At 50.6% G+C, this 22,776-nt stretch overlaps 1 protein-coding gene across 1 annotated transcript in view; it reads right to left on the bottom strand.

Annotated features, from left to right (window-relative positions):
* Positions 1 to 507: 507 nt before the first annotated feature.
* Positions 508 to 22,776, bottom strand: part of DRGX (dorsal root ganglia homeobox) — a 30,807-nt gene continuing 8,538 nt past the window's right edge. Inside the window, exon 7 of the mRNA XM_086381209.1 lies at positions 508 to 2,802. Coding sequence (XP_086237335.1) covers positions 2,537 to 2,802 — 266 coding nt within the window. The 3' untranslated portion in view covers positions 508 to 2,536. The remainder of the gene's footprint in view (positions 2,803 to 22,776) is intronic.

Here is a 22,776-nt window from a genome sequence, read left to right as displayed (position 1 = left end):
CCAGTGTTCCTGGGTGGCTTAGCGGTGAAGAACCCATTTGCAGTGCAGACCCGCTCCAGCAGGGTGCTCTTGCCTGGAAAACTCCATGGACCGAGGAGTCTGGCGGCCACAGAACACGGGGTCGTAAGAGTCGAACACAGCTTGGTGACTAGACAGCAGCAGGGACTCCATCAACGGCTGCCCTCACTGCTTCAGAGGGCAGTTCTCACCAGGGAGGGCCAGCGAGGGCGTCCAGTGAGGCCGTGTCCATCCAACCATCCCTCCGTCTGTCCCAGGACACAAGAGCTGACTCCTATGTGCGCCAGAACCGGGGAGGTTCTGGCCTATACAGAGGCCTGTCTTGTCCCAGAATCTGCTAAAAGTTTTCAGAGCCGAGGCCTCTAAGCCCTCCCCTGGAAGCTCCAGAAGGACTCCATTTGCAAGCTGGCCCAAGTGGAGAAGCTCGCCTGCCCGGGCCTGTGGCCGGGGAGGCTAGGGGAAACAAAGAGAGAACCTGAGCTCTTTGTATCTTTCTTTTTAACTCTTCTAAATTTATTCAGGTATTTAAACAAACAGAAACTACAGCATGCAAGGTGATTTTCCCCTTTGTACAACAGAACTAAGTATTCCATATCTCTGCAGAGGCTTGCTGCTTTTTTTTTTCCTTTCTTTCAGTAATATCAGGCAGACTTTTCGATGTTATCCAGTTTTGCACAGTCACTAGAGTGTCGCATCATGAATTATTAAATCAGTGCTTCGTGGTAATACATAATTTCTTATCAATTATTCATGCTAATGTGTGTGTAGTTTACTTAATTGTGTTATTGACGATCAAAAGTAATTTCCTGAAAGTCCTCAAGGACACAAAATTTAATCAGCGTAACTACTTTTCAGATGCAATGCTGTTAAGTATTCTTAATTTGCTCAACAGTTCACTTATTTATGTTCCTTTCTGGAGGAAATACGAGTTTAATCAAACAATTAGATTGAAGAGTTAGTGTACATAAGGGCTTGAGCTTACATCGTTCAACGGAACATTCGTAATTACAGAGAAACGGAAGCAACTTTGCCGCTTTTTGGCAAATCGTTTCATCTTTGTACTCAACAAGCAGAATACAGCAGGAAGGACTTGATTTTTTTTTTAAGGAGACAGTGTATTTTATCAAACGCTTTGTGGTAATCAGAGAACGAGGCACAATACATTAAGAGTGTTATTTGGGGGGCTTCTGGAAGGGAAGGTAAAAAGGGGGGCAGGGTGATCTGAAGCTAGAACCTTTGATTATAATAACTGAAAGAAAAACAATCATAAAAGCAATAACGGTTTGCATGGAAACACCATGAGCAAGCCATCAGAGACTGCAACCTTTCTGGGAACAGATATCCCTGCCAGGGAGCGACAGGACCCACGTATTGCACATTTCCCCTGTGATCTCTTCAAGTTCACTGTCCACACAAGAAAAAACAGACACGCCCAACCGAAATGGAAACTTCTAGGAGATCTGGCCCTTTGGAATTAATTCTCTGCACACCGAAAGGGAGCCCTCTTCCCCGTGCTCCACTTCTGCACATACGCCATTCTTTTTTCCTACTTCTTTTCCCTTCCATTTAAAAAAAAAAAAAAGAAGAAACAGCTAGGGAGCCCCTTCCACGTGCCAGAGACCTGCAGACAGGAAGTTCATCCAGACGCGCACTTTTCAGAGGCATTCCCGGGGGTTCGTCCTCCTCTGAGGACTCAGTGTCTCCTGGACCACAGCACTGCTTTCCAGATGGTCAGCGTCCCACCAACCTAGAGATCCAGTCCAGAGAGGCAGGGGCTGCAGGCGGGTGCTGCTGTTACGGGGCCCACACTTGCTCTGGGGCTTCAGCGTCAAGGTGGCAGCGCCAGTTCTTGGAGCTGACGGCCCGTGTGGTTGGCCAGCAGTGCCCAGTGGCAGAGCTACCACGTCCCCCCAGGGACAGGCTCTGTCCTGCTGGCACCTCCCTACTCCACAGCTTCTTACCTTCCAACCCAACCACGCCCACAGCCAGCATGGGAGAGAGGGCACTGCTGCTCGTCTTGCTGGAAGGGACAGAGCTGGCTGGGATCTCAGCAATTGCCTGGCTCTTAATGTCAGGCGGACAGTCCCATTTCATAACATAAGACTGAGCCCTGGGCATCTCTCAAAGATGACCCATGCCACAGTTCTCTGGGTTGATAAGACCTCCAAAGGCGGCCCAGGAGAGGGACAGGTAAGTGAAGGGTGAAAAACTCGCCTTCTCTCCAGACTTCTGGGCTGAGATGGAAATCCCAGGGGTCTCACCACAGAGCAGACTCTGGTGCCCACGAGTACCGTCGGGGCCTGACACCAGAGAAGCCAGGACAGAGCAGCCCCACTGGGGGGACTCCAGAGGCACTCTCCACTCACTGGGGGAGCTGTGGTGCTCGCTTCCTTTCCTGAGTCTGTGAGGAGGCCCAGGGCAGCAGGCTTCTTCCTCGCTCTTTGGAGAGTTTTCCGTGGGGGCCGAGGCTGGGAGAAGCAAGGGGGGAGGGCACGGCGGGCTTGGCTACTCGGGCCCCTCATACGCTCTTCTCGCGCTCACTCTGTTCCTTGCTGGGAGGGGTCTTGTCCTGGCTGCCGTCCGGGGGTGCCGGCTTGGCCACGGGGCTGGGGCTGCTGCTGGTGGATGGCAGGAGGTTGGCCGACTGCAGGACGGCCTCCGAGTGCTCACGAGCCTTCATGCGCAGGGCGGCCACGCTGGCCGTGCGGTTCGTCTGGCAGCCGTAGGTGGGGAGGAAGGAAAGTCCCATGGGGTCGGGGACACAGCACGAGCACAGAGGGCCCCCTGGAAGAAGGAAAAACAACAGGCTGCCATCACTGTCCACATTCCAGTCTCTCAGACTTAGGGTTGGGGTCAAGGGGTTGATTGATGCTGTTTATTTCCAAACACTTTAGGGAGAGCTGACAAGACCTCGGGATTGATAGGACAAAGGATTACTACCAGAGCATCAGGGAGAACCGACCAGCCTTGGTTCCCTTACCAACAGGTTGTGTGGCCTTAGACTAGTATCTTGACTTCTCTGAGCCTGGGCTTGTCCTTCTATGAAATGAAATGATCCCCACCTCACAGGATCATTATGAGGATCCAATGAAGTAATGCCACACGCTCCAAACTATGTGCCGAAGCATCCCCAAGGACTCACAAGGGCCCTGCAAGGATGTTTAAATTTTCAAGGGCAGGCGGAAGCCAGCCACATCTATCAGATGCCACGCCAGCTGCCACACGAGGCAGCCCACGGCTTCAGCAGGAGACCTCGCTGCACTCCTTTCAAGGATGTCATATTTCTGTGAAGCCAGATTTTGCAAACACCAGACAAATAATCCACACGGAACAGAAAATGAGGAGCAATGCCATCCAATGTGATTCCAACTTTAGAGAAATCATGCAGAGCTCACTGATGTGCTTCCCATTAGAAAATAATGGTAGCTCTTTAAGAATAAAAGAAAACTATTATTTTTCGTTCAATACATGTGTTATTTTCAAATGACTACTAAGCTTTTGGGACAGAAACACTTACTGAGTTGCTTGGACCTAACCATCTAATGAACAGAACTGCAGGTATTTTTTATAGCCCAAGAGAGACATGAAACATTAACCTGAGGTTCAAGGGACACTCAGGGCACCGTGAACTAAAGTTTGAGAAGTTCTGAAGGTCTTGGTTGGGAAAGGACTCAGTACAGGTTCAGTGTGTGGAAGGGGGCTTTGGAACAATTGTCTGTCTCCAAGGCTGCCGGCCAGCACTGCATGAAGCTCTCCAGGGCCAGGGCTGAGAGGAGACCTTTCCTTTCATGGGTCACCCTCGACTGTGCACTTAACCAGTGGCTGTCTCACAGGCGCCTGGCACTGTTCTGAGCCCTAATGACCGCTCAGCAGGAATAAGGCAGCAAGAGCACCGGATCATGGAGCACAGTTCCAGGGGAGAGGCACAGTGTAGTCCAGGCACGCTTCATGTGAAGGCAGGCAGTGGCGAGCACTATTTAAAAAGTGAATGGAGTGTGATGCTTGGTAGACAGCTGAGTGCAATGTCAAAGAAACAGGGACAGGAACACCCAGGAGAGAACATGACAGCTAGGGAGAAGACCAGAGCAGTGGCACTGAAGTGGGGACAGAAGTCACCTGCAGCAGGCATTCAGGTGACCAAAGCCAGGGCTGCAGGGGAGGACGACCGCCAAGGAGCCAAGGAGCCACCAGGGCCAGGCAGGACGCAGGAAGAGGAAGCTTCAGCAGACTTGAGTCAAGTGTCTGGAGCGTAACTTCCTTGAGGAGAGGATGGGGAGGCTGCTGTGATGATGGGGTCCCAGCTGATGGCACTCTTAGCTCAAGGTGGCCAGAGGGGAGGTGGTGAGAGATGGCCAGATTCTGGATTTATGTTCAAGGTGAGCGCCTATACACATTGCTCACAGACTGTAGGTGGAGGGTGATGGAAAAGAGAATTCACAGATGACACCTGAGTTTGAATGAATGAACGGAGGTGCCATTTCCAAGATGGGGACCAACAGAGAGAAAGGGGTGTACGTGTGTGTGTGTGCGTGCGTGTGTGTGTGCGTGTGTGTGGAGGAGGACATGGAGAAGCTAGCCATGGAATCCTGAGGTCCTAATGACCATCCAAGCTCTGCAAACAGAGCTGAACCATGCTGGCACCCCTACAAGGGCAGGCGTGGGGGCAGGAGACACACAGACCTGCCTCCAGACTGGGTGGGTGGACTCAGCTGCTGGCCTGACGTGATTTGAGAGATTTCCTGAGCCTCTGGACAGGTCAAATGGCGCCCCCCACCCACCACAGCTTCTGCCCCAGCCAGTCTGGGCCAGCTCCAGAGACTATCCCACCAGGGGAGCAGGAGATGGGAGTCAGTGCCTGTCCCTGAGGCCTGAGCCCAGGAGCAGGCAGCAAAGCCAGCCCTTCTAGGTTCCACCCACCCCTTGGCTCTTCTAAAAGTGCTCAGCAGCTTTGGAGGGAGCAGCATTGCAAACAGGGAGTAGTTTTGGACCAAAATCCACATCTGTTGAATGAATCGAAATTCCCCCCTGTGGTCTTCAAGACCCTGAGTGCTGGGGCCCCCAGTGCCCTCTCCTCGTGCTTGTCATGCGCTACCCACGCTTCCTTTCGGATGTTCAAACCACCATCACACTGAAGCCCTGCACAGGAGCTGTGCTCACGGGAGCAGGCCCTGTACGTACCAGCACCGCAGCTCTCAGCACATTGTGACTTTGTGCACCTCGGCTTTGGAGCACTCCTAGGCAGTGGGCTCTATCCCCTTTTGCAGATGAGGAAACTGAGGTGGAATAACAAGCGGCAGAGCTGGACCTCACACTAAGTCGCTCAGTCGTGTCCGACCCTGTGCGACCCCGTAGACGGCAGCCCACCAGGCTCCCCCATCCCTGGGATTCTCCAGGCAAGAGCACTGGAGTGGGTTGCCATTTCCTTCTCCAATGCATGAAAGTGAAAAGTGAAAGTGAAGTCACTCAGTCGTGTCCGACTCCCAGTGACCCCATGGACTACAGCCCACCGGGCTCCTCCGTCCCTGGGATTCTCCAGGCAAGAGCACTGGAGTGGGTTGCCAGTTCCTTCTCCAATGCATGAAAGTGAAAAGTGAAAGTGAAGTCGCTCAGTCGTGCCCGACTCTTAGCGACCCCATGGACTGCAGCCCCCCAGGCTCCCCGTCCCTGGGGTTCTCCAGGCAAGAACACTGGAGTGGGCGCCATCGCCTTCTCCACTAGGCAGAGGACTGGTGCCTTAACAACCATGTCCCTCTGTCTGGAGAGAGGACACACTCCTTCCCCTGTCTTGGACCCTTCATCGGGTTCTGCCTGGGAGTGAAGAGACCTTTCCTCTGACTCGGGGTTCTTGTCTCTTTTTAGGGCTCCATTTGACCGTCGTGGCCTCAGGGAGCCCCTCGGGACCTCCCGTCCAAAGCAGGTTCCCGGGTTATACTCTCCGTCAGAGCCTCATGCTCTGTCTTCACGGCACCGGCCACAAACAGCAGGTGGGTCACTAATGGTTTGGGACTGGCTTGTGGTCTGTCTGCCCCATACACCCCCAAGGGGGCCTCAATCACTACTCTGTCCCCAGCCCTTAGCACAGCACCGGAACGGGCCAGGCCTTTAGAAATAGCTGTGGCAGGCAGAAGGGAGACAGGCAGGGCCACCAGGCCTGGCACCCGCTTGCGGGATCAGCCTTCAGGAGGCAGCCTCAGCAGCATCAACCATGCCCGCAGCTGGGGCATGCCCAACCTCCTTTCCCAGGGACAGGCTTCCCTGTACTGGAGTCAGGCTTCTTTCTCTCCCCAGAAGCACATTTGGGCATCTTTCTCTTCCTCTCCAAGCCCGCTCAGAAGGAAAAGGAAACTCACCCTTACAGCGCCCACTGTGGCCCCTTGTCATCATTCTGGCCGCCCTGAGCGGAGGGCATCATTCAGCCCCACGTTCCAAGTTAGGAAACAAGGCTCCAGGAATTGCCCAGGTCCACACAGTTTATTACAGAAGGGGGCCTTCTCCTGCAGGTCGTCCCCTTCTCCTCGACTATGCTGCTGCTGCTGCTGCTGCTGCTAAGTCGCTTCAGTCGTGTCCGACTCTGTGCGACCCCATAGACGCCAGCCCACTAGGCTCCGCCGTCCCTGGGATTCTCCAGGCAAGAACACTGGAGTGGGTGGCCATTTCCTTCTCGAATGTGATAGGAGGTTAAAATGCAGCCGTCACTTCCTGCCTCAATTTTGATGGAGGGGCCGATGCGGCAGGCAACAGATGGCGAGACGAGCGTGAGCGGATCACAAGCGCCCAGTTTACACACAGAACTCTGAGAGCCCATTCCACAACTGCACCCCCAGCTGGCTTTCGCCTGGTCGCATTTCCAGCGACAGCAGGAAGCAAACAAAAAGTTAAAGGGTTCAAATTCCACATCCTGCTGGTTCTGCTTCTCCCAGCGTGCTCACAGGCAGCCACACACTGACAGCAGTCTTGGCCTCAGTGAGACCGGGGGTCGAGATCTTGGGCTGGAACAGTGCCTGTGCCCTGAGCCCAGGGGCCACACCAAAGGCCAGGACTCACCCAGCAGGGGAGGTCTTCCTCCCCTCCAAATCCCTCCAGGGGGGAGCCAAGCAGGAAGAGAACAGAAGACGAGCACAGTGAACCCTCTCAGCAGTGGAAATACTGATGATTTTCCTTTCTGTGCCTGCTTAGAACATTTCTCATTTTTCTACAATACCTGTGCATTTCTTTTAAACACATAAGTTTGATTTTAAATTAATGTTCAAAAGAAGGAAGACTGATACTAGACCCCCACCCTCAGCACATTTGGGGAGGGGCCACGAGGGGCTGGGGGTCTGAGGGCAGCTTGACTGGGGCTGTAGGCTGCGGGGGACCCTCAAGAGGCCACAGTCCCCAGAGCCAGGCCTGGGCAGCCAACCCCATGTCAGACAAGCCCCAGAGGGGCAGGCTCAGCATATGTGTCTCGGGCTGGTTCTCGTCCCCAGCAAGGCCTTACTCTGATATGACACCAGAGAGGGCGTTGATCAGGCTATGACTCGGTGAAGAGCTCATCACCTGCGAGATGAAGAAGTGCCACTTGGACAAGACACAGCCTCCTGGATCCGCAGCCTACGCCTGCTGGTTCACGCCTGCAACAGGCAAGTCCCCACAAAAGTCACTGATAACTACGTTCCTGGCCCACAAAACCCAGATTCAGAGGTGGAAGATACAAGTTAGTTCATGGAATGGAGGGAGGGACAGAGTCTATGCGGCTTGCCCCCTTCACCCCGACACTAGACATGGGGAAACTGAGGACCGGATGAACCCAACAACTCTGGGAGACTCTGCTTATAAACGCTAAGGGCTATGCGTACAGCCTTTTTAAAAAAAAAAAAGGAAATTCCAACCTAGGCGACAACATGGATGAACCTCGAGGACATTATATTAAGGGAACTAGGACGGTCAGAAGAAACACAAATTCTGTTCGATTCCACTTGTATGAGGTACCCAGTGGAGTCACATTCGTAGAGACAGGAAGTAGAATGGTGGCTGCCAGAGGCTGAGGGGATGCGAGCGAGGGGTGGGGTGTAACAGGTGCACAGTTCAATTTGGAAAGATGACAGGGTTCTGTAGATGGATGGTGACGATGGTTGTACAATAATAAGGACATATTTAACACTTCTGAACTACACACTTAGCCGTGGTTAAGACAGAAATTTTACCATATGTGTATTTCACCACAATTAAAAATAAATTCTTCAAAACAAAACTGTAAGAGCCAAGGGAAAGTGAGGTCAAGGTCCTCGAGAGGATGAAGACCGCTCAAGACTGGGACTCCTTGTTGGCCCTCCAGTGGGTGAGGACCCCCAGTGCGTCTCAGGCCACCCACACACACATGTCCATGAGCAGCACCCTCAACCCACCCAACCCCCACACCTCTGGCCGAGGAAGCATCATGGTACGCACACCTCCCTCGAGTCCTTTCTCTGTCCCTTGACTGTACAGTACCGGTCAGGTGGGGACTCCCAAAGCAGGACATCAGACCCTGAGAGATGTGCCCAGGCCAACAAAAGTCTTTGGCATGAAGCCGTCACAGACATCTCCCTCTTTCCTCATCAACACCCCAAGTCTGGAGAGCAGCTGACTGTCTATCAAAGGCGGGCAGGGGGGGTGGCCGCCGATGCTCTTTGTGAAGTGAAAATCACTCAGTCTTCTCTGACTCTTTGCGACCCAATGGACTATATAGTCCATGGGATTCTCCAGGCCAGAATACCAGAGTGGGTAGCCTTTCCCTTCTCCAGGGGATCTTCCCAACCCAGGGATCAAACCCAGGTCTCCCGCATTGCAGGCTGAGTCTTTACCAGCTGAGCCACAAGGGATGTTCTTTGGTGGAGACACAAATGTCTGAAAGCCACACGGAGGAGTGCTGAAAAAAATGAACCACTGCGACTCACCTCCTCTCTGCTCTGCCCTGCCCTCCCTGGACGAGAACACAGAAGGCATGCCGATACAGAAGGCAGACACAGACAAGACCGAGAGAGGCCATCTGAACCAACAGACGAGCTCAAAGGCAAACACGGAAACGAATAGAGTTCAATGATATTTATCCGGGAAATGGGTAAAGTCTACGATCTGTGCCCAAAGACCCAACTGTCCAGAGGGGGATGTATCTCAGCAGTAGAGCATGTGGTCAGTATGGCTTCCCAGTAAGTTTGCTGTGACACCGTATGGTTGTGGGTTGCCTTAACAGAGGCAGAACCTGCAGAAAAAATGGAGGGTAAAGTCACAGTCAGACCGTCAGGCCAGAGGGAGGAAGCTGTAGGGAGGAGTAAAAAGTGAAAGAACGGGGCCTTTTAGGCACAGTGGACATGAGGAAACTGCGTCTCCCTGGTTTAGGGCAGAGTAGAAGCAGCAGATGGAGGGAGAGAAGGAGGGGTTTCTTTTCTTTACCATCAGTGTGGATGGTGGTCTCTCTCTGAGGGTGATGGGTTTCTGGTCATGGACACTGAAGCCCCCTTGACAGGATGTTGTAGAGAATCTTCATGCACACTATGGGCTAACAGACACATTTTTAAATCCCCTTCAACAAAAAATGAGTGGTTTTAGAATGGGATGTGAATTATAAAGCTACGTCTTCCTTCCAACTTAAACATGCTTGCAGAATTTCAACTGATTTCAATTGAACTTAAATTGTCCAAACACCAGCGTCTCCCTTAATTTCCATAACCATTTTTTAACATAGGGGAAAAAATGATTTCTACAAATAGGATCCTTTTAGACCTAACTCTTGATTTCTCCATGATTTCACAGAACCAACAGCAATGAGATTTCTCCAAGTGTTCTCCTGCCCGAACACCTTCATCAGCCTGGAGCACTGTGGACAACAGAAATAGCAAAGTATGAACGCACGCTTTGCAATGCTCAAGGCAGCAGATGACCCCATGGTCACCAGGTGAAAACCCAGACTCCAAAACATGCATTTTGCCCTCAGAAAACAGGCTCAAGGCCCTCACCACATACGTGAAGACTTCCAAATGCACGGCTAACATCACTTTTCTGTCTTACAAGGCTGCCACAAGCTAGAAAGCAATGAGACTGTTAATAGCAGAAACATTGATGGACAGTACTGAGATAAAAGACAAAAAATCTATAAAACAGCCAAAACATTCAACATGCGTGGTAATCTGGAGCCATTTAGTACAAGGCAAGCAAAGTGTCAGGCTTCAGAATGGCCTGAAGCCGTCGGTCCCTGGCCACAGGAGCCACCGCAAGGGACAATGATCGAAAGGGCTCTGCAAACCACACCAGGCCTGTGTCTGCTAGTGATGGGGTGGCGTGGAGTCAGCCACGAAAGAGACTGTCCTCCTCTTGTAATGTCAGGGTGGTAGCAGATACTTTAGCAAATGTCTGTGCCAAAACCGAGTCAGAATTATCAACATGCTATCAGATGAGAACGGTGACAGGCCACCTGTGGTCTGACAGCCAGTGGCAGCCTGCAGACGAGGAGGAAATGGGCTCTGAAGTTTGACTCCTGGTTCCACTGTTAACTGGCCATGGGACGTCACACCTCTTTCCAAGCTCCAGCTTCCTCATTTATAAGAGGTAATATATCCACCTCTATAAAGCACCTAGTACTAAGTCCTCCAACAATTAGGATTTCCATGACCACATGCAAAATCAAGGGCAAGAGTAAGTTACAGCACACAGCTTGTTCTAGTTAGCAGTTCAGTTCAGTGACCAGCGAGGAACTAGACTTGCTGTGAGCATCCCCGGGAGGACACACAGATCCTCCTCGAGATGTGTGGCTGTGCTGCGAGCATCCTCCACCCTGCCTTACACACAATCCCGACACTGCTCTCACAGCTGGGGGCTTCCCTGATGAGCCCATTCCCATCAGAGCAAAAAGTAGAATAGTTTATAGTGGGTTACCATTTCCTTCTCCAGGTAATAATAATTTATTAATAATAAATAATTAATAATAAGAATAATTTATTAAGAATAATTTATTCTGCCAACAGAATCTTGAGGAGTGAGCCAACAAACTTTAAAAGTCTCATCTTTTAATGTCTGGATTTCCATACTTGGGGCTCTAGTTTTCTTTTGCTTTTTATCTGTCAAAAACCTAAAATCATGAGTGGTATAAAAATTAAATTAGTACAAACAAAGTCATTCCCATGTGGCAGATAGCAACAAAAAATTATAAAGAAACTAACCACCCAATTCTAGAGAATTGACTGAATAAGTTATAATCACCTTATTGAATGCACTAAAGCTATGACAAAATTATATTGTAAGAGGATATTTGGTGCAAAAATACAGTAATAGTAGAATATTAAATTTTAAAAAGTAGGTTAAAAAAACAGTAGGTCAAAATTATCCCATTTTGTGTGTGTGTGTATATATATACACACACATATCTGTATATACACACACATACATATATACATAGTACATACGTGTATATGCACACGTGCAGCCATGTACCATATCAGTATAAGGTCACAGGCATGTATAGTAAATAACACAATTTAGAAATAGAAAATATTTATAAATTTAAACATTTGATTTTTTAATTCTAAATAAGCTTTAAGATACATAAATTTATTGGAGATACATATTTGTAAATGGGAAGAAAACAAATGTACCAGTAACAAACATTCATCGTGGCTGATGCTGGGTGCTAAGATTATGAATAAGCTTTATATTTTTGTGCTTTGTGTTTTGTTGTATTTTCTGCTTTTTCTAAACTGACCGAGCATTACTCTCACAACAAGTGTCTTTCTCGTGACTCCTGATTTCCCATCTCCTTTCATTCAGATGATGGGAGAGATGCTCTCCTTTAGAAGGGAGTTCCACTGAAGTTTCTAAGGAGTAAGAACTGTGTCCTCAGCACCCAGCCAAGACTCCATGGCTGCTAATGGCCTCAGTCTGCACTGGAGCTATTGACTGGCAAGCATGGAGCTGAGGCCTGGCTGTGGAGGACCCACCAGGAACATTTCATCCATTTCCTGTTTGGTGGGGATCGAAGTCAGTGATCCCTTGCATGGGATGCAACCCAACCTGCCAGCCAGCAAAGCCCCTACAAGGCCAGGACTTCTTCCCTCTCACCTACCGTAGGTGCCATCACCCAAGCCTGTGCAAGAGCCTCCTGCTCCCCAAATGCAGACTGAAAATTGTTTTGTTTGGAGAACTTACTACCTCCTGGACACTAAATTAAAACACACAATTAGATTTCCATTAAGTTACAGCAAATTCTGCTGAATTGATTTAATCGGCCTACATTGCTATATGACATCATGCTTTAAAGGCTTGGCCTGAACATAAATACTTAATGTAATAAATACAGTCTGAAGCATTTGATCTCCTCGGCAGTTTAATTGATCTACTACAGAGTCTGACAGGAAAGATTAAGTTAGTTCTGTCTCGTGTCTGCCAATAGCATATTTTCATCATATGAAGGCACAAGAACGACAATTTCGGTTACAAGTAGAGCTGTTGCACACCAATTTTTTGCTAAATGTTCATGTTAAGAGTAAGACTATTGAGCAAGTAAGTGCGCAAGTGGATTTATGAAACTTTTCATATACATATAGTTCATTTCTTTTTTGCTTCATTGCAAAGTAGAACAGGCATGTTCTGTGATTCCTAATACCAGATCCTTACAGTTTGTAAAGAGTGTGGGGTAACAGTGTTGGCAGACGCCTATAATATTTAAGCAGAGATTTTTCAGTGCCATGGCTAAGTGTGTTCACCAATAATCAAATATACAGTAGGGTCCAATTCACTCAGGTGACTTCTTTCACAGAACTCCCAAAGCGCTTTCTCCCATCTCTGTGTTACGGTTCTTATTGCCTCTTTAACAGGAGTTGTGTTTATTTTTGTACCCACCTCACCTCCCAAACTTGCAGGGTAAGAGCCTTCACCTGTCCTCACCCCACAGCCCTGATTCTAGAGCTAAAACGTCCACTCTGGATACAAAGCAAACACTCGATTACATTTGGGGGAGGGAGGGAGGAAGGGGAAGTCTGTCTTTCCGGATCTAGGAAGCACATTTTGATTCCTCAAAGTTGCCATCTCCCAGGTCCTAATCTGCCTCAAAACCCCACGAAAAGAAAAACTATGGTCACCACAAAGCTACCCAACCTGATTAATGCCCAAAATCCCCAGGTTCATTTGCCAGGTTACCCTGGGGTGGTTTAGTTGCTAAGTCATGTCTGATTCTTGCGACCCCATGGACTGTAGCCTGCCAGGCTCCTCTGTCCATGGCGTTCTCCAGGTAAGAATACTGGAGTGGGTAGCCATTTCCTTCTCCAGGGGATCTTCCTGACCCAGGAATCGAACCCAGGTCTCCTGCAGTGCAGGCAGATTCTTTACCAACTGAGCCACAAGGAAAGCCCCTACCCTGGGGGAGTAGACGCTAAATCCCTCCCCGTCAACCCCACGTGTGCACGCACTGTCCCAACATTTGTTTATTCACCCAGCAAATGCTCCCTGATGGGAGTCAGCTCAGCCAACCACTCCTTGTGCTGTGGCCCAGTCTGGGGCCAGGATTGATGTCCCGTTTCTGCTTGGATGCCATTGTGGGGGCAAGCAAATGATGACAGCACCCAGAGCCAAGAGCCCTGCTCAGCAGGGGAGCGGCGGGACAAACACTCTAGGTGGTCTGATGCCAGTGAGTGCCACCCTCCCTCCTTCCAGCAGCCCCCAGAATGGGCAACCTGCCCCCCTGCTGGCTCTGGGCATAAGCCAGGACCTCTGCTCAGCTCTGCACTCCAGGGCCCCATTGATTAGCAGGAAGGGCAAACCCATCAGCACCCATAGGAAATGGCTTCTGGAAAGTGAGTTGCAGTTTTTAAAGCCAGAGAATGACAGCAGGGGCCTGTAAAAGGAACAGAATCAATATGGGGTGTGGGGAACTGGACACTGGGGCACTTGGGTCCCTGGCCTGTCTTGCCTCTGGCAGGCACGCTATGCGACCTTGGGCAGTCCTAGCCACCTCTGAGCCTCAGTTTCTCCCACTGTATCCTGGAGAAGCGGGGGTAACATACTCATCAAGGAGATTCCTTCCAAATGTTAAGTGCTGGCGTCCTCCACCCCCGTCTTCCTGACATTGGCTAGGCACAGAGGAGCTGGGGCTGACCCAACCACGTCCCCCACGAGGACAGATCACGTCTAGCCCTCGGGCGCCCTGCTGCCCCCGCACCTGCACCTTTGGAAATAAGCCAGGGCTCCTGCAAGGCGGCGCTGCTTTTCTGAAGCTGCACACACGGTGGACCTTAGGCCAGGAGCCTCTCCCATTGAGCAGTCAACTCTGCAGGAAGTGGGATCCTCTGCCTAGTCAGACTTCACTACCTTCTACTCTGCACCAGCCTCTGTGTTAAGGGCAGAGGTGAATGCCTTGGAAGGATCTACAGGTGAGTCAGATAAGGACCGTGCCCTTAAAGCACTTATAGTCAGGACTGGAAAGTTAGGTGAGTTCAGAAACAAGCCTCTCAGGGCTTCCCCGGTGGTCCACTGGCTAGGACTTCCCACTCCCAATGCAGGGGGCACAGGTTTGATCCCTGGTCAGAGAACTAGATCCCACGCGCCACAACTAAATTCCCACATGCTGCAACTAAAGCCTGGTGAGGCCAAATAAATAAATAAATATTTGTTTAAATCCCAACTCACGTCACAAGGCCAGAGTATCCTCAATACCTGCGCAGTCAGTCTCCACAGAGGGCCTTCAATGAACCACGCTTCAGTGTTCACACCTGTGTGCAATTCCCTCACTTGCATCTGAGCTGGCTCTGTGAGCAGCTTCCATCAATAGAATTCAGCAAAAGTAGCACTGTGCCTGTTCTGAACGTAAGTCTTAATAAGACCTGGCATCTTCTGCTTTTATAATCTCAGAATCCAACCAACATCCAGCTCCCACCAAAGAGAGAGAGAAAGAGAAAGGCAGGGCATTCTCAGCATCCCTGCCAGGGCACCAGGCACAGAGGCCTTGCCATCCTGTATGTATCAGCCCCAGCCACCATCTGAATGCAACCTCATGAGACACTCTAGGCAAAAGCAGCAACAGAACCATCCAGCTGAGCCCAGCCCGTCCTTGGAATTGGGAGAGACAATAAAACCGCTCCCTGCAGCCGCTTTTATTATACTAAGTTGGGGGGTAAAGTAAAACAGTGTGGAAACTCGGAATAGAGGTTATCAGGGAAAAAATTTATGAGCCAATTTCTTCAGGATCGTAGACAAAAAAGCCCTAGACAGAATACCAGCCAGTCCATCTATATATAAAAAGAATAATATGTCACCTCTAATTTGGGTTAATTCCAGGAATGCACAGTTGGTTTAACATTAAACAATCAACCAATGCAATTTACTGTATTAATATTTGAGAAAGAAAAATCCTGTGGTTTTCTCAACAGCAGCAGGAAAAAGTATTCCATGAAATTCAACATCCCTTCATAGTCATGATTTTTTAAAGTAATAATTAAAATAAAACTCTTAGAAAACTAGTGCAAGAGGAAAATATCTTCGCTTGATAAAGCGTATGTTAAAAATAAAAAGGCAGACAGCGAACACGATGGTGAAACCTTGGTGAGGCTGTGAGAGCTTTCCCCTGAGATCAAGAATGAGGGCATAAAGCCAGGATCAGTCACAAAGCCCAGCTGTTGTATGATATGATTCCACTCAGTGAAATATCCGCAGTGGCAATGACAGAATGTCCACAATCTGCAGAGACAGAAATATTAGTGGTAACATGGGCCAGGGAGGGTTGGGGGTGACTGGCTGCTAAGAGGTCTGGGGTGATGAAAATTTTCTAAAGTCGATTGTGTGATGGTTTCACAACTCTTGTCTATACCAAAAAATCACTGAGTTGTTCGTTTTAATGGATGCATTGCATGGTATGTGAATTGTATTTCGATAAAGCTGTTACTGAAAAAAAGAACAAGGCAAGGATGCCTATTTTCACCACTTCTGTTCAATACCGTGCTAGAGGTTCTGGCCAGCACAGCTGGACAAGAGAGAGAAATAAGTGCAGTCTGCCCTCTCGTATCCCCAGGTCTTACATCCTCAGGTTCAACCAACCAACTGAAATCTATCCGCCAATTGGTTGAATACAGAGATGTGAAACCCTCAGATATAAAGGACCAACTGTACTCACTATATTACCACATTTTCTATAAGGGACTTGAGGATGGGCAGGTTTCAGTATGGCAGGTGGGGAAGGGCACCCTGGAACCAATCCCCGTGGATACCCAGGGACGACAGTATAAGAACTGGAAAGGGAGAGACGTATTATTGTCGTTATCTACAGATGATCTGATCATGAACAGAGAATACCACAAAAAATCGACAACTAAACCTAATTACACAGATAAATCTCCCACATATGCCGAGTCAAAGGAACCAGGCAGGAAAAAGACATCCCATGCGATTCTATTTATATGTATATACATGTACCATTCAAAAAATTCAGACTGGACAATAGCGTTTCAGAACGCCTACTCAGGTGGCTGGCAAAACCGCATTACCATTGCAGTCAGCATGACAGTTTCTTTTAGGGGGAAGGAAAGTGACATGGGAAGAACGGGGCTTCTAGGGCACAGGCAGAGCTCCAGAAGAAGGCTGGCACATGAGTGCTTAAAAGTATTCAGCAAGTTCTACATGCATATTTTCTGAATTTTCCTGATTATCATAGTTCATAACAAAATAATTTTAACTGCTTACTAAGATTGTGATTTTTCTTTAAAAATCACAACACACAGGAAAAAGTGATTAAGAGAATTAAGAGGAAAACATTTCCAGGGGCTTGAAAGAGGAAGAGGCTGCCTCCAGCTGTGAGTTTAAGCCTGATGGGGAAACACTTATTGGCCAGTAAAGCCCTCCCAGTCTCAGATTCTGGACGCTTTACCTTGGCTTGGAAGCCCAAGGGCCAAGTCGGGAGGGCACATTCTGGGGTAACTACGGGGCTTTGTTCCCAGGAAGGACATGGCCAGACCCTTTCCCAGCACTGGATGCCCTGCCCCTGGCCTCTCGCCTCATCCTCACACATGTGATACAGGCTCAGGAGGCTACTCTGCAGAATCGACTGAGCACCCACTGCATGTCAGAATACCCTCATCTGGAGGGACCCAGAGGGATGGAGCTAGGCTAGAGTTGGGACCAGGTCTGGCTGCCCCCGGGCTCCTCCACACCTGGGCCGCCCATGGGACCAGGGCCTCACCTGGAGTGGGTGGAGAGGGGAGCGTAAGAGGAGGTCAGACCTCCTTCCTCAGCTCTGCTGCGCTTCTCTCAGCTGAGGCCTGACTCCAGGGCTCCACAGACGACACAGAGCGTCCCCACAGGACTGCCTTGCCACGCAGGCGGCCCATCTTCCCCCCTGTCCCCATCTTGTTGAGGACGGTCAGCTGCGATGCCCCGCCTAGCCAGTAACAGCGACTCCATGGCTAAATTATGAAAGCTGTCCCCTGGCAGCTGTAAGGAGTTTCCACCTCACACCCAGCTCTCCAAATCACAGGCTAGATACAGCCAGGCTAAGTACACCAGGGAGAGGGCCTCCGCGGACTGTGGCCCGTCCTGCGGCCAGCACTTCCCCGGAACAAACCCAAGCACTTCCCTCGGCCATTAATAACCTCCTCTGCGTTAATGAATTGTGAACACGAGGCTGGCCATTAAGACAGTGCAGGAAAACTCTTTGTGTTGCAAAGGCTTTTTCTCTGGACACTCATTACTGTTACGCAAACCCTGGCTTCATGGGGTAGGGTCCTCCTGCCTTTTTCTTTTCTGGTTTCCATGGGACATCCAATACAGAAATACCCTCACTGCCTGCCTGGTCAGGATGGGCCCTCTCTGACCACCCCGGAGTACAAAGCACATCACTGGCTGCGTGAAACCCCAGGGAGGGAATGAGTGCCCTGACCAGCAAATCTTACCAGGGATGGGAAGGAGCCACCATCACCGCCAAAAATCAGGACAATGGGGGTTACAGGAAATAGGTGAATGTCAGCAGTAACAAGGACTCCCCACGTGGCACGAGTGTAAAGAACCCACTTGCCAAAGCAGAAGACACAAGAGATAAGCGGGTTTGAACCCTGGGTCAGGAAGATCCCCTGGAGGAGGGCATGGCAACCCACTCCAGTATTCTTGCCTGGAGAATCCCATGGACAGAGGAGCCTGGCAGGCTACAGTCCATAGGGTCGCAAAGAGTTGGACAGGACTGAAGTGACTTAGCACGTCTGCATGAAAGTGATAAAGTTCACAGAAATAGGAGAAGCTTGGAAGAAAAGACGTTTTATTGGGTCTTAGAAATATGAGTGGGACCCAGTGACTTGGAAATGAGAATGGAGGAATCCAGTTAATAATGATAGTGTTAACTCACACCTCCCACTGGTCTAGAAGCCTCAGGTATTCTAACTCATGCTCCCCCCACTTATTCCTATAAATGCAGTCCTATAATGTCAAATCCCCAAATTTACAGATGAGGAAGCAGAGGTAGAGATTCCCAGTACTTTACTCAAGATATACATGGCCAGGGACTTCCCTGGGGGGCCAGTAGTGAGAATCTGCCTTCCAGTGCAGGGGACACAGGTTCGATCCCTGGTTGGGAAACTTAAGATCTCACATGTCACAGGGTGACAAAGCCCACAAGCCACAACTAGAGAGCCTGCATGCCAAAACTAAGAGCCAATCCAGACAAATAAATCGATTAATTAAAATACATAAGTAAACTTCAATAAAAATTAAAAGATTAGCATGGCTAAAGAATGGAAGTGTGAGAATCCTCAAGGCCACCCAGAGCCCTTGCTTAAAGCTACGGGGCTAGTTGGCTGCTTGGTAATTAAAGGAGGGAACTTTCACAAGTGTGTGGTTTTCAACCACCTGGCTCTGTCACCACTGGACAGCCTCCTGGCCCCTCTGTTGGACTCAGCCCAGTGCCCACCCAGGGGCCTGCCCAGCAGAGACTACAGGCTAGTCTGCCACACCTACACACGTAGGCTCTCTGTTTAACCAGCCCACCCAGAGGGTTCATAATCTCGTGTCCTTCAAGGGAGCCAACCCCACCTCACATGCTTCCTGGGCTCCTGATTGCTTCAGCAGCCTTGCTGACCCATCTAGCTACATCTCCCCGTGAAAACCCCTCCACTCACCCCAGCGCTGAACCTGCTGAATGGCTGTCCCCAGTGCTCCAGCCCCAGAGCGGCCCCCCAGCCTCCTGGGGCCTGGCAGCAGAGCCGCCCAGCCCAGGATGTGGCAGGGGCAGGACTCCAGGAGGCCTCTGCCCTCAGCCCCTGGCCTGAGGCAAGTCCACCAAGCCAGCCCAGGGTGTACTGTGCCAGTTCTGAGCTGTGCATATTTTCCAAAGCCAGGGGTCCTTTCCAGCTTCATCTTTGTTTTCCCAGCTCTCCAGCTGCTTCTGAACCCCAGGACTCTACCCTCAACACGTCTCTCCGTGCAATGAAAATGAGGGCCTCTAATTTCCTAAGAAAACCATAATCCAGAGTTTTCTCCTACTGACTTCTCAGTCTGGGTACTAAAGCTTTGCTAAGCAGCTGGGAGACCTGTTCCCCTTCATCTTTTCTGGACCACATTCCCCCTTAATAAAAAAAATTAAAAGCAGAATCTAGACACACCGGCATGTGCTAAGCCACAGTGAAAGGGCTGCCAGCACTCAGCCCGTCCACCCATTCACGTTGGAGGCAGAGCTTGGCGACACCCCACAGCTCTGTGCTCTGGCACCCCCACCTAGCACAGTCCCTCTGTAACTAGCTCTCTGCATCCACTCTTGCTTGCCTCTTTCTCCTCCAGTGCCACCTGCTCCCGGAGGAGATAGTCAACATTCCAAGAATGCTTTTGTTCTCAGAGCACATTCAAAGCCAGTGTTTCCAGGAAAGTGAGTTCAACAGTTACTTTAAGGACCTAAGGACTTGAAGGACCAACAGCTAAAGCAACTCAGCGCGCTGCACCTTGCCAACCTCCAAGCTGCCCGCAAACACTCCTGGAGGCTCTCAGCGCGCTGCACCTTGCCAACCTCCAAGCTGCCCGCAAACACTCCTGGAGGCTCTCAGCACGCTGCGCCTTGCCAACCTCCAAGCTGCCCGCAAACACTCCTGGAGGCTCTCAGCACGCTGCGCCTTGCCAACCTCCAAGCTCCCCGCAAACACTCCTGGAGGCTCTCTCAACGTTCCCCAGGCAAAGACTGCACATCTGTCACAAGAGCACCTAGAACCAGAGGACCAAGACTCCCTACTCAGAGTCCCTCAACTTTATAGAGAATGCTCTGCAGGCAGTCAGCTCTAGAAGCACTGGCCAGGGGTGCTCCATGCGCCTCCAGGGAATTGATCCTGCCTGGGCACAAGCAGCCCGCATCCCCCTCACACTTAGGGCGAGCTCTGGTGCATCCTTGGCTTGGATCCTCAGGCCCTGGTCTGGAGTCTTGGGAGTGACACCAAGAGCACCGTCCAGAGCAGGGTTGGCACAGGGCTGGCTTTAGTCCGTGGCTATACGATCCTACCAGGACCACAAAGTCTGGGGAAGGAGACACGAGCACTGGTCTGAGTCCAGAAGCTGAGATTCCCTTTGATTCCTTTCCTGGGGTCATTTGCAAGTTGCCTCCGGCCTGGAGGAGTGGGTTAGGATCTGTGGGCTGGAAGGGCTGTGGTGCTCAGCTGACAGTGGTCCTGGTCTCTGGGTGAGTCCAGACTCTCCCCCACCAGGGCTCATACCCAGTGGATTCCTAGCTGCTCTCATTTGCCAGGGAGAAGAGGTGGGGGGGGGGGGTGGTCCAAAGCCCCTACAAGCAGGTGCCCACCCAAAGGAATGAATGAATACATCGTGTCTGGAGGAAAGAGCGCATCAGGACCCATGGCGATCAGCCCTGATCTGAAAGGGGAGACCTTGCTGATATAAACGACATGTGAGCAAGTGGTTTTCCTTCCTTGAACCTCAATTTCTTGTTTACGAAAAGAGGGATGGGCGTGGAAGTCCAGGTATACACCTTCTAGCGCCCACATGCATCAAGTTCCCAACATGAGGGTGCCCCCTTTTTGCCAGAAGCCCCTGAGAAGCAGAGTTCAGGGCACCAGCTTTGCCAGCACCTAGCTGCCCAGCCACCTGTGTGGGTGAACTCAGGAGAGGGAGGCTGGGGGACAGCCCAGAGGTCCTGGCCCTGAGCCAGGCCTAGAAAATTGGGATTGCTTCTCTCTTGGGTCCAGACTGGGCCACGCACTTAACTTCTGTAGCTCGAGGAATCCTGATAGAAAGAGACATTGGCTTTAAGAGTCTACAGGTCATAGGCCTCAAACCACTGAACAAACACTCCACAAAACAGTCAAGGGTTGAACCCCGGGGCATCCAGAGCCCACTTTCAGATACACACTTGTTACCCCAGGTCCTGAGGCAGAAGTGAGTCTACCAAGCACATCTCCAGGGATGGCCAAGCCCACCTGGACTGGAGCAAGGCTGTGCTGATCAGCTGACGTGGTGGAGACTTCTAGCTCAAAAAACCCCAGTGTGGCAGTGCCACCTCACAGGTCAGGCACTTTTAGAATGCGAAAGAGCCCCAGCTAGTGCCAGCTGTTACCTCAGAGCCATCCCAGCCCCACGGACCTACTGTGCTGCTCTAGAGCCTCCCTGATACATCGCTGACTCCACTGGCCTATGTGAGAACTAAATGGGACCAACCACGAGACGGTTTTAAACAGCTAGATTACTGGCATGGTTTGCTCTTCCCTCCTCCAGAAAGAAGAAAGAAAGAAGGAAAGAGGCAGAGCGCGCAGAATCGATGCTTTCGAACCGTGGTGCTGGAGAAGACTCTTGAGAGTCCCTTGGACAGTAAGATCAAACCAGTCAATCGTAAAGGAAATCAATCCTGAATACTCTTTGGAAAGACTGATGCTGAAGCTGAAGCTCCAGTACTCTGGCCACCTGACGCGAATAGCTGACTGATTGGAAAGACCCTGATGGTGGGAAAGACTGAGAGCAGGAGAAAAGGGTGACAGAGAATGAGGTGGTTGGATGGCATCACCAATTCATTTGATATGAACTTGGGCAAACTCTGGGAGACAGTGAGAGACAGAGAGAGCCTGGCATGGGCGGTCCACGGGGTTACGAAGAGTTGAACGTGACTTGGCAGCTTAACAACAGCCACCACCAGGCAGAGCACAGAAAAGGTTTTTGATAATCACTCACTTCCCTGCCTTTCCAACACAACTCAGCTTGCAGAGACTAACAAGCCAGCTGCTCAAAGAGATCAGATAGTAAGGGCCATGGCGGGTAAGGAGTAAGGATGAGCAGCGAGAGGGGAACTTTGCTGGGAAGGGCAGAACTGAGGAGAAGCTATGACTACAGGGAGAAGAACACAGAAAGCAGAGGCGGGCGGGATGCAGTAGAAGTGCCCCACAGGGAGGCAGGCCACAGGCTGGCCTGGCCAAGGATGTGCCCATTCGGCCCAAAGACTTGGAAGCCATGTTTAAAACATGCAATTGTTCTAAAAAATATCTGGATTTCCAGCTTCTCCTGAAGTTTCAGTAGTTCTGGCAACGTTGGTTCCGTATATCCATCTGCCTACCAGGGGCTGTCTTGAATGGCAGTTGACACTTGAATGGGCAAATGCTCCCCAGCCCACCCCCCAGCCCCACCCAGTTCTGCTGAATCTCCAGGCGCCCCTTAGCGTGATCCTTGCATAACTGCTGATGGTAGGGAAGCGTGCCTTTTCCCCACCCCTCGCTCAAAAGTGGGAGAAAGACACACAGACTGAGCAGCTTGCGTGTTTCAAAAGATCAAGAGCTCATTAGTATCTGGGGGAGC

Source organism: Bos grunniens, chromosome 28 (genome assembly GCF_055505025.1).
Source record: "Bos grunniens cultivar Pamir isolate PY7600 chromosome 28, Bosgru_T2T1.0, whole genome shotgun sequence".
NCBI lineage: Eukaryota > Metazoa > Chordata > Mammalia > Artiodactyla > Bovidae > Bos > Bos grunniens.
The sequence above is the reverse complement of the archived record's forward strand: the minus strand, read 5'-3'. Positions and strand labels throughout refer to the sequence as shown.